Source organism: Mauremys mutica, chromosome 3, assembly GCF_020497125.1.
Source record: "Mauremys mutica isolate MM-2020 ecotype Southern chromosome 3, ASM2049712v1, whole genome shotgun sequence".
NCBI lineage: Eukaryota > Metazoa > Chordata > Testudines > Geoemydidae > Mauremys > Mauremys mutica.
In genome coordinates, this window is record NC_059074.1 from 154,634,526 (window position 1) to 154,647,123 (window position 12,598).

Here is a 12,598-nt window from a genome sequence, read left to right on the forward strand (position 1 = left end):
CGGGTAAGAGGCTGAGGCCAGGGCGGGAGGGGGAGGGGAAGCGGACCGGGACCCGACGACGACGACGACGCGCAGCCCGGTCTTCGGCGGTGGGGGGCCCCTTCTGTTCCGGGACCCGCCGCCGAAGTGCCCCGAAGGCCCGCGGCGGGGACCCCCCCCCCCCCCGCCACTGAATTACCGCCGAAGACCGGGCTGCGCTTCGGCGGCGGGTCCCGCTTCGGCGGTAATTCGGCGGCGGGGGGGCTCCCGCCGCGGGTCTTCGGGGCACTTTGGCGGCGGGTCCCGGAACGGAAGGGCCCCCCGCCGCCGAAGACCCCGGGCCCCCGGAATCCTCTGGGCGGCCCTGGGTCTGTGGAGCTCACTTCTTGCCCAGTGTCACCACAGCTCAGATTTAAATTATCGGTAAAAATCAAGACCCACCCTTGTCCTAGGCTTTTTCAGGCAGGATGAGAAGGGAGTGGTGATGGTTAAATGAAGTTAAGTGAGAGATGAGACGTGGCTGTGGGGGAGATTATGTGGCAGTTTTCTGCGTGTTTGTACAAGACTGCTTAATGTATTTTATTAAATTGTGTGCTTTTTATCATGGGTACACAGATAGAGAGGTGAAATTACTTGTCTAAATCCATAGAGTGAGTCAGCAGACAAAGCCAGATTTAGAACCCAGAAGTTCCTCACTTGCAGTAGATTCTCATATTGCTAGAATATACTGCTTAGCTAAATATGCTTCGAAAACAAATGCCATCTCCTCACCTGCAATATTTAAGAGAAGAAATCCCTCTTTAAAAAAGTTGATGAGAAAGGATTGCCTGTAGCATTATGCAAGCAGAAAAAGAACAATACAGTACCTATGGCTAGTGGCATTTGGTACAATCAGAAGCTGCTAAGTACCCTTGGAAGGAATTGCATCAGCAAGATGGAATAATGGATTTCTTTATTACAAAGGATCAATAAGTACTGCACAGATTCTCCTTCCCTTCTGAAGTTGATTCTTTACCAGCTGAGAGACCACAGAGCAATACAATAGAAGACAGAATAGACTGGCATCAAAAATGAATCCACAAAGTCAAATCAACTAGCTCTCTAACTGCACAACAAATCCAATTCCAACAGTGTACAGTAATATATCACTCCCACAGAAACTTCCTATAGAATTCAATAGTAATTCAACCAATACTGTTCTACTAAAGTTACTTCAAAAACCTGCAGAATTTAGTGGAGAATGGGAGCCTATCACTATATGACTTAAAAACACACATCCTAGAGTTATTGAACAGGGATGTAATTTCCATTAATTTATAAAGGATGTTACAAACATTCTATAGTGAAGTTATTTATGATTATATTGCCTAGGGCTTTTGCATAAAAGGTGAAGAGGCTTCTTTATTCTCAGCCTATTCCCAGCCTCAGAAGCCAAGCTCCATTATCCATGCACTGTTCAAAGTGTCCATCATTCTTGACCCATTCTTCCCACAGGGGCTCTTCCATCCTCCCCATCCCATCAAAATGCATTGCTATACAAATCTGCTTAACTGACCTAGTTTTCTTCCTATGAAAAGGAAGAAAACTTTAGCCAAATAAAACAAATAAGCAAGAAATACAACAGGCAACACACGTGATAATCAGTGTAATGTAGTGACTCTTATTCTGTGATCAAGCAGTTTGTATGACTCCACAGTCCATGGAGTACACAATCCACTCTAAAAGGCAGTGAAAGCAGGTGAGCAGAGCATCATTTACCCTGTCCAACAGTTTTTATGCACACAGAATATACATCAAATTCAATGAGAGCATTGTGCATGAGGACTGCAAGGCTGGGATCTTGCTTGCAAACTGCATATTGGATGCAATGAGGAGGGCAGTTCCTCCCATATAGCGTTAAAAAAGTTTTATGGTTTAACACTTCTACTGCTACTGTTTAATGCCTACTCCACAAGCTGCCAAGCAGCAGCTTTGGTTGGTTGTAGGGTGACCAGATGTTCCGATTTTATAGGGACAGCCCTGATTTTTGGGGTCTTTTTCTTATATAGGCTCCTACTATCCCCCACCCCTTGTCCTGATTTTTCACACTTGCTGTCTGGTCACTCAGGTTGGTTGGCTCAACCCCTAATCAAAAAGTAGTATCTGACAGTACTTTCTTCTCCCTCCTGTAAATGATCTGTGAAGACCTTATCAGATATAATGTGTGTAATTCAGGCTGGGGGAAGGGGGGGGGGCGAGATACTAGCTGACACTATGAGCTGCTTGAGAGATGAGAAAAATCTGACCTGAAATTAATGTATGATCAGGCTGCCTTTCAAGTACATTAAAACGTAGTCTCTACCTATTATGGGGCCTGATTTTCAGGTAATCTCAGGGTGCAGTCAGGTAGCTAGACACCTAATTACCATCATTTGGGTGTACTGTTATCTGTGGGTGAAAAAAAAAACTGGAGGCAGACTACTAGAAGTAAATGAGCTTTTCCCACTGGTGCTGGGAGGATCCGCTGTCACTTACAGAGCTGAGATCCTGGCAGCTCATCTTCTTTATACCCTTCAGGAAAGCAGAGGGGAAATCAGGTGCTCACATACAATGGTGATGAGTAAGGATATGATTTGGTCACGAATTCCATGACTTTAACAGACCTCTGTGACTCCCACTTCAGCCCCCCAGGGGCCAGTGGAGCTCAGGCAGCCAGCTTCTCTTCCCTTCCTTCTCCCCCACCCTGATGGGCTTTGGTTTCAGCCTTGCACTGCAGGGCTCCGGCTTCCAAGACTTATGGTTTATTGTCTGTGTCCTGCCTGTGAATTTTAATAAAAATTCCTGTGCCAAAATCTTAACCTTGCAATGAGCATGGTATAACATTTTCTGTTCTGTGTAGGTTCTTAATAGAGCCTGTCCTAATTACTCAGTGCTCCTTGCTCCATTTGACACCAAGGTGATAGGTACTTTACAAACATGAAAGGTAGGTTATTTGATAGCTGTATTAGGAAGAGCAAGAATTTGCTCTGCCTGAGACTCGGGAAAAGTGAGTGGACAGAATCAGATATACGCACCTTGGGAAAGCCATCTGTAGGGCCACACTGGGCTGCCTTCAGTTCATAAACAGAGGTTTGAGTGAAGAATTGCTGTAGTGCCAGCACTGTTGCTTCAAAGACAGGTATATATGCTAATATAGTTTATCAAATTGGTAGTCAGCTAGGATGCATAACTTGGCAATTTGGAACTTTGCAGCAACAGCCAAGATACTACTCAGATCCTCCTGCTCTAAAAGAACAGGTCCCCACCACTTCAGCAAGATGATGCTCCATTCGCTGTTAGCAGTATAGGGGCTAGGGCATCTAGCTGAGCGGTTCTGATAATCTCCAGCAGATGCCAGTGATATATATATATATATATATATATATATATATATATACACACACACACATACACACACATATACATACACACACTTACTTTGTTTCAATAGTTTAGACATGCTTTTCCTCCCACCCCCAAATGTAATTATTCTTAACATTTTCTTACTGTAATGGTGAAAACAAAAGTTAAAGAGCCTATGTGCAGTAGAGCAAAAGCACCTTAGCACAATAGTATGCCCTACAAATGTGAAGCAGTAGTGGCATTGCCAACATAAGCTGTACTTCTGCACAAAGCATGTTTATTAGCCATGACACAGAATAAAAGCATTTTCAAAGAGCTGGCGAAGAAGACAGCTGCTGCAGCTCCCCTAATTACCTTTCCCCAGACATCAAGAGTAATTTACAAGTTGGATAATATTGCTGGAACTAAGCACGATCTAGAGCTGCACACTAGCTCTCCTCCTCAGTTTTAAAGACCATGCATAATAGTAGAAATACAACCATTCAGCCCACTCCTGTGAGTCAGGTTGTCTCCTGTCAGATTTTTTATTGCACATTCTCCTTTTGTTACTAGAAAACATTGAGTTTGTTTTACCCCATAATCAGGCAATCACCATGACTTGTTACTGGCATAAGCCAGCAGGACTTGATATAATAATCACTCTCTCTAATCTATTACATTAAACAAAGATAGTTTAAGATGCTTGGTACAAATTATGCTTCTTAATGCACATTCTGGGGCACAGAGGTAAAAATCAATAAGTAGAACAGAGGGAATGTTAGCTTCACAAATATTCCGATTAAATTCTAAATTAAACAATCACCAGCACATTTAACAATTCAGAATACATTTGTTCAGCTATGTGCCTGCTGTTTTGCTGCTAACCACAATCTAAGAAAATACATAGAAAGTCTGACAAATTGAGATGTCACTGACAATTAATCTTAATTACACGAGGAAATTTTTCATCCAATTGTAGCCCAGAAAGATCTAACACTCTCCCTGACAAATGGCACTGAAATCTCTGGTGATGCAAGAGACAATTGTCTCTTTAAAAAAAAAAAAGAACGAACATGTGTACAGATGCTCCCCGATTTACACAAGCGTTCCGGAACGCCTTGCATAACTCAAATTTTGCATAGTCGGAAATGTATCTCCGACCATTATGCCAAAAAAACCCAACAAAAAAACCATCACCACAAAACACACCCTCCTATTTCTAGTTTATGGAACTTTTTCCGTAAGTGTGGATGTGCGTAAATTGGGTCTTGCATAATCTGGGGAGCGTCTGTATAAATAATATGCACATGCACACAGTTAAGGGACCAAAAGTGAAAACAGTCTGTGGAAGGCTCTTTGCACAGTCTAAGCACAGTAGTGGAGGGAACGGGGAATAGGTATGGGAGAAAGATTGTGAAGGTGGCTTTGAACCTTGGAGTGAGTGAGCTCCTTGTAGCTCTGCATAGGCATACTATTATCTGGAACTAGGGTACAATGGGTAAAAATCACCCCATACAGGGAGCCCGCACTAGGCCTTTGTGTGACCCTCTGTCCCGCTCTAGTGGCGGTTGAGCCATCTACAGAGGCTAATCAGCATAGATACAATTGTGCCATGGTAAAATTATGCATAATTCATGACAACAAATAGATAAATTTCAGGCTGTGGTCATGACAACAAAAAATTGTGTAACAACTGAATGCTACCATAAATATGCATTTATTGATGCAAACAGCATAATGATTCTACTAAACAAAATATAGGGCTTGTCTGCAGGAACATTTAGTTTGTCACAAGCTGGGGCGTGAATCTACTCTGCAGTAGCCTGCCGTGGACCACAGGATGTTCCTGTGCATCATGCTGAAGGTGATTTAGTCCTCTTTGAAACGGGAGCAGATCCAAGTGCATTAACAGGTTTTAAATGCACCTTGGAGCATGGTGTGACATACGTACCACTTAAGTGCACAGGCCTTGTACCACAATACAATGTTCTTTTGATAATGTACTATCAAAACCATAAAAAGCAATATTCTGGTTTGGAAAGGGGACTTACCCATGTTTCTCTTGACTTGGGGTCAACAGGATTTCACTGCTACTTTCGTCAGCAGGGAGAAGTCGAGCAATATAGTCCCCACTTTGTTGGAGATGCCTGTACACAGACACCTGAATAGTGCATTGCTCACTACTGCTCCTCAACCAGGGGCTCAAGATGATGGGGCTCATGCTTTCTGATGTATTGAGGAACAGGAATGAACCTACAAAGAAAAAGGAAACAAGAGTTTTTTAAAACAGTGCTTTTCAGACCCTCAGATAGAGGAAGCAGTTTGTAAAATGCTGTGGACTGACAATCTGTACTCAACTGAAGCAATGATTTGACATTTAAAATATATGCAGAGTGGACAATACCATAGAAAATTTTGCAGGGAAAACACTACATCTACAGGTGACTGAAGTAGATTAGGATTTATAAAACATTTGAGAGAGTTTTCCTAATAGAGAGATTCGCTTGGGGACTTCACCCCTTCAAAATGTCTCATGTGTGATTTAGATCCAAAGTTAATGGCTCTGATCTCTCTGGAATAGGGTCCCAGCTTGACAGGTTGGGTTATATTAGAGCTCTGTCAGTGGCCCCATTTGTATTCACACTCTAAACAAAGCTTACAGTGATTATGTTTCCTGTATAAATAAAAAGCACAAATTCATCAGCTGTGCTCTCTTATAAACCATAAAGTATATTCAAAGCCATTTGTGTCAGGATAAATGCTTGATATTTTTATTGCCTCAGCCATTTATTCTGACATATTAATTTTATATGCACTTAATCCACATGAAAGGTTTGATTATTATCTGGTACATCGACTACCTTCGTTTAATCCTATTTCAATAACATCTCAGATTTATCCAGGGGTTCAGAGCTAATGAACTCTCTGCAGATTAAAGCTCACCTTGAGTAAGCAAAATTACCCTCTTTTGGCAGATACCAATTTACCAAATATTCCATAGAACAAGCACTAGTCAGACAGAAAAGGGAGCCAGTCTTTGGTACAGAACATTTTCTGGTTTACCATATGCACTCATTACCCCTGTGAGAGAACATGGCAATACTACTTTGCACTAGAGATGACCCGTATTTCCTGACAGTGGGGGGGCAGAGTAAGGGCAGTGGCTTCAGCAGATGGGACTGAGCATGCTCAGTCCATGTGAGCACACTCAGTACAAGCCAAGCAGCAAATGGGGGGGGGGGGACGTGACCTCATGTCTCCCCCCTACCCCACGCATTGCCTCTGCTTTGCATTCCCATGAGGCTTTAAACCACAGACATCAAAAAGCTTTCTAAAGTAGGCATTAATGTTCACAATAACTCTGCAAGTTCTGTATTCCCATTTAACAGATGGAAGAAACTGAGGCACAAAGAGGCTGAAGTCCTTTCAAAAGTGCTCACTAATGTTAGGTGATTTGCTTTCTCAGATGCCCAGTGTAAGACAAGGGCATGATTTTCCAAATGCTAACCACCCATAATAAAGGGAAGTATGTCTGAAAATCAGATCCTAAATCTCTCAAGTTAGGCACCCAATATCAGTGGGCACTTCTGAAAATTTTCAACTGAACAACTTGCCTAAGGACACACAGTACATCAGTGGAAGAGTTGGGACTAGAACCCAGGTGTCCTGACTCCCAGTTCATTGCACTGACAACACTGTCTCCAGAGGCATGTTAGCTAGCATATACTTGACATCAATTTTAGCTAGCAAATATTTGTCCTGAAAGCAGGATTGGGCAGTACAATGTCAGAAATAGTCCCCTCATGACAGAAGATTCCATGGGCGCCAAGTAGAGAGAAAGAGTGAATCCATGAATTACTATTAGTTCCTTTAGTGTCAGATAAGGAGGTGCAAGTCTCCTTACTACCTGGACCAAATACATTTCCTAAAGTTTAAGGGAGTTTATTTATTTGGCTGATCAGTAAAGAGATGGTAACTGTATCTATCACCCTTGTGCTTTCCCATCTCTCTCTGTGGTTGAGAGCAACAAGAATTACAGCATTAAATCTCAGCTTTATTTTTCCACCCCCACAAGAACACTGGGATCACAGTGACATGAAAGAGAGCAGAGATTTCTACTCGCAGCAGAAAGACACTAAACCCTGCAGTAATTGCTGATAACTTGCTAGATTCAGGGGGCCATTTGCTCATCTTATTGCCTTGTGATGGGGAGTAGGATTTTAAAGCTACCACAAATTAGAAGGCAGTTTTGGTTCCTTCACTGCTTACTTACAGTAGGTATAGGAAAAGTGCTTCCAAGCAAGCATCACTCATGCCCAGGCTCAAGGCTAGACTTAGAATGTCAATGAGACTTTCAAATAGGAAAAAAAGATATCTACCTCAGAGCAACCAGTAAGTGTTAGGCAGTCACTACTCTCCTTCCTTTGGACTATTATTAACAGGGTTTTCTCCACCAAAGCGCTTGCTTATTGTTTCACCTATGCTCAATTCTACCTATGAACTGAAGTGTGCAGTTCTGACCACATGAAGGTTACAGAGCCCTACCGATGGAGCAGTCCAGACAGTGCTATGTGGCAGCTGCACTGAATAATCCCATGCTGCACTGTTCTAAAGTGAGGGGGTAGAGAGTCATGCTGGAGAACCTCCCCATCCTCCCCAGAGCAGTGCTCTTGTGACCAGAACAAAAAACACACTAGGGAAAGCCTCTTAATGTGCTTTTGTGGAGGCTACTCAACAAACAGAGCACAGGAGCTGTAATGTACCATTTTTAGAGGATGTAAACATACCTTGGTTTCTGAAAGCCAATTCCCTCAAGGGAAACGTCACTGTCTGCTGCACTTACCTTAGTGCTGCACTTACTGCTATTCTACTCCATAAACACTCAGGGAAGCACTCTCAGAATTCTGTTTGGCTGTGGTACTTCTGGAATTTCCAGAAGGTGAGAAGTGATTTGCTGTGAACACACACAGCAGATTCTGGAAGCAAAATGTGTATCCCACTGTAGATTTTAAAGATCCCTGATAACAGACTGTACATAAGATTTCTCCATTTCAGAACAAAACATTGGTCCATTAGCTCCTACTTCCGTGACTAATACCCGATGTCTCAGAGGAAGACCCCATCTTTCCATAATACATCTAGCCATTTAAGTCTACCCCTTACTAAGGGTATGTCTACACTAGCAACACAAACGTAGCATAGACACTTACTACTATGAAAAAGGTTCTTCCATCACTTTAGTAAATCCAGTTCTCTGAGAGGCAGTAGCTAGGTCAACTAAAGAATTTTTCCATAGACCTAGCAGAGTCTACACTGGAGCTTAGATCAACTACATCACACAGGGAGTGAAATTTTTCACAGTACTAAGCAATGCAGTCAAGTCAACCTAACTCTGTAGCATATACCAGCCCTTAGACTGCACAATTTTATTATTTAACATTATGCAGATCCTTTTCAAAGCCACATTAATACACATTAAGGATGGGTCCAAAATGTCAGACCTGTATGATTACAGGTAAATTCAGTAAATCATTAGGAATGTGTCTAAAATTCTTATTAGGTTATGGATTGTAACTTTTCTAAGGAGCCATTATATAGCCATGATGTTTGCCTATTCATTGGGAATGAGAGGGAAATATACTGTTTTCCACCTGGTGGGTTCCCAGGTAAAACTGTGTCCTAATCTGTTTATCAGTTTTCAGTATTCCTCCAGCAAGAGGAAGTCCATGTGGCAAACTGTATCTCAGATCATCGTGTAGGTCTTTAGGGTTGTAAGGTTTCATCAGTAATTTTCTTGGACTGCTATTTTCCTTTAGTAGCTTACAGCTCTAATGAGGCTCTCGGGGATCTTGCAGGGTGAATAACTAAGAAAGAGCACTGCAGCTTCAAACAAACTTCTACTGTTAGTTGGGCACCTAGGGAATATAAACTGAGATGAAAGAGCCCTTCATAGAACAAGTGGTCAGTATCATGTTCTACCACTTGTAGGATTTTAAAAAAATTAATAAAGCACTGGTATATTGCAGTAACCCATATTTAATACTCAAGGGTGAGGTGAAGAGTTTGCAACTGGTGAAGCTAATTAAAACACTAATGCTTCATCTTAGGATATGGTATACTCACTAGTGAGACATTGAAGAAGCCTGCTGTCACCACTTAAACTAGAGTGGACACTAATTATCATGCCAACTGAGTGCTGGGATTGAATAGATGTAATCCCCTAAATAAATATAACCAATACAGTGTCTCAAATCTAGGGCCACTTAGCTCTGCATGACTCTCACTATGCTGCTCCATCACTAGGATCACTCAGAACTATATGGGGGCAGTGGGACAAAGTCTCCTGCACCAAGAAAATGAGCCACTACTACTCGAGCTAACAGAAAATCTCCTCTAGCTGTTGCAGATTAAGGTTTATGACACTTGGTTGAGCCATTCTAATTCTATCCAGCAGAGGGCAGTAGTAGACATCTCACACATTTTCATTACAATACTTTATAATGTAATTGTGCCTTTTATCCAGAGAGATTCAAAGTGCTTCACAGACTATATACTACACACACACACACAGCTGAAACAGTGCAATTTTTGAGTTAGAGTGATTATATGCTAGCAACATTACTCAGCTGGGTTTCTTTGTTTTAAATAGTGAGGGGTCTGCATTTGTAATGCCAGCTCCTAAACTTCCCCCTATCCCCAGCATGTCCACCTCCTCGAGACACACTATGGGAAAGTCCTAAATATCAATTTGCTCAGGCTTCTGATTTGTATCTGCACAATTTCTCCACCTTTCTAATATTTGCAGTCAACTCATAATTGGTTTCTACATCTTTGTTGGTTATTTCCTTTTACAGTGTCTGTATTAATTGTCTGTCACTCCACACCTTGCACAGAAAAGATATTTAAGAATAAGCACAAGAGAATTACTGCAACTGACATTAAAGTGTATTTAGAGCACCCTGATGATTGCAACATTCAATAGATGAATAAATCTTGCACTAAGAATTACTGCCTAATGGTTGGAGGTTTGTTTCCAGCATTTTAAAATTCATACTGTGAGAAGGGAATGATGGCTCAAGGGATTAGTAATGGCATATTGTTGTCTTCACTAGTTCAAATTCAGCCGGGATTATTTGGGACTGAAGGTGTAATATTTACTTGTTAAGAATCATCACTGTCAGAGTGTTCAGGCAATACAGGACACAAATGTTGAACAAACCACAGCACTTATCCCCAGGAGCTTACAAATGAAAAGACTTACACTGATCAGATAAGAATGCATTAGAAGACACAGACCAAAATCATTACCACCTGGCAGCTGTTTGATGGCCTGTGTGAACTGAACTGGTGAAACAGACCTAATCTACTGGACAGAAATTCCACTTTTCCTTTAGAGATACCAGTGAGTGATTGTTCAAGGAGTGTGAATTCATTTCTCAAAACTGGTCCCTTCAGAATAGGATTGAGGCACATTGGTAGAGAAGCATGCACCATGAGATGTTTTTGGTTGAATCTGTAAATATGCAAGAGAGAGAAAATGAATACTCCAGGGCTGGGCACTGGGAATCTATAATGAGCACTAAATTCATTTTTATCCATGAAGTGTGAAGAGTGCACAAGCTCAGGAGAGCAGACTCACTCAGAGCTCCAAACAAGAATTTGCCTTTTTTGCTCATTATGTGAAACGTCTAAGACAATTTCTGTGTCGCAGCTGAAACCTGTCTCAATTGTCCATTATTTTGAAGGTGTATTGCTCATTGTACAACCAAAATTTACCTAGACCCCATGCTAACCTTTGGGTATTTCGCAGTACTTCATCTTTGCCACTCAGAGAGGCTACATCAATGAAGTGAGGTTACAGACAACTTTATTTGTGCTAGAGACATTAATCCCACCCCATTTAAAGTGCAATCTTACTTGGAAAAGTAACTTTTTCCAAAGGGCATAGCAGAGCTCCCTCTTGGTGATTTTTGTATCAAATGTGCACAGGATGAACAGAAGAAGTCTGCAGGGTTGGAAGTTAGAAAGGCATCTTCTGTCCAACATGTGCACATGTAGATGGAAGCATTGACAGCAGAACCACCTTCTGCAACTCTGATCCCACCCTTTCTGGCTGGTAGAAGAATGTAGAGAGCATTTAGTATCCCTTCTAATTGTCAACACCACCCTTGATGAGAATTATCATCCATTGTAAAAACAGGCACTGTGGGTGGACTAAAGTAACCATCACTACACACTTTGCCAGCTGCCACCTAGATTCTAACCCTTTTTTAAAGCAAGCTAATTGAGAAACTAACAAAAACCAGTCATCAAATCCTCCTCTCAGTTGCTTGTATCCTGGATTCCTCCAGTCAGTCTTCAAACCAGGATACAGTAGAAGCATACTGGTTGCTCTGGTGAATGATCTCGTGTCTATAAACAAGGGAAATATATCCATACCTTCTTTAAGGGACCTCTCTGAAGCAGACACCAAGCATGGAAGATTTCAGCCCAAACAGAAAAAGTTACAGTGGAAAACAAGTTTCAGAGCAGCAGCCGTGTTAGTCTGTATCTGCAAAAAGAACAGGAGTACTTGTGGCACCATAGAGACTACCACATTTATTTGAGCATAAGCTTTCATGGGCTATGGGCTGTAGCCCACAAAAGCTTATGCTCAAATAAATGTGTTAGTCTCTAAGGTGCCACAAGTACTCCTGTTCTTTTTTTAGTGGAAAACAAGGGGGTTTTAATGGGAAGCGTTAACAGAGGGGATGCTAGGTCTCCTTACAATGTACCTATGGGGCCAGATCCTCAGCTGCTGTAAACAGATATGACTTCACTGAAGTCAATACCTCATGTTGTTTGAAAGCTCTTCAGGATGAAGGGTATTATACTAAATTTGCATTTTAGTTATGTACTTAGGGGACTAACAACAAGAATTTTTGCTATAAGATGGGGACTTAGTTGGAAGAGACAGGGGAGGAGAACAGGGTGACCAGATAGCAAGTGTGAAAAATTGGGACAGCGGTTAGGGGTAATAGGTGCCTATATAAGAAAAAGCCCCAAATATTGGGGCTGTTCCTATAAAATCAGGACATCTGGTCACCCTAGAGGAGAAAGACTTGGGTGTATTAGTTCATCACAGGAGGACTATGAGCTGCCAATGTGATGTGGCTGTGAAAGAGGATAATGCAATCCTAGGATGCATCAGGCAAGGTATTTCAAGTAAAGGTAGGGAAGTATTAGTGTCATTATGCAAGGGACTGGTGAGACCTTATCT

General features: G+C 41.9%; 1 protein-coding gene across 1 annotated transcript in view; it reads right to left on the bottom strand.

Moving 5' to 3' along the window:
• ALK (ALK receptor tyrosine kinase) overlaps positions 1-12,598 on the bottom strand; it is a 576,734-nt gene that overhangs the window by 328,212 nt on the left and 235,924 nt on the right. The window contains exon 4 of the mRNA XM_045010420.1: positions 5,391-5,592. Within this exon, the coding sequence (XP_044866355.1) occupies positions 5,391-5,592 (202 nt within the window). The remainder of the gene's footprint in view (positions 1-5,390; positions 5,593-12,598) is intronic.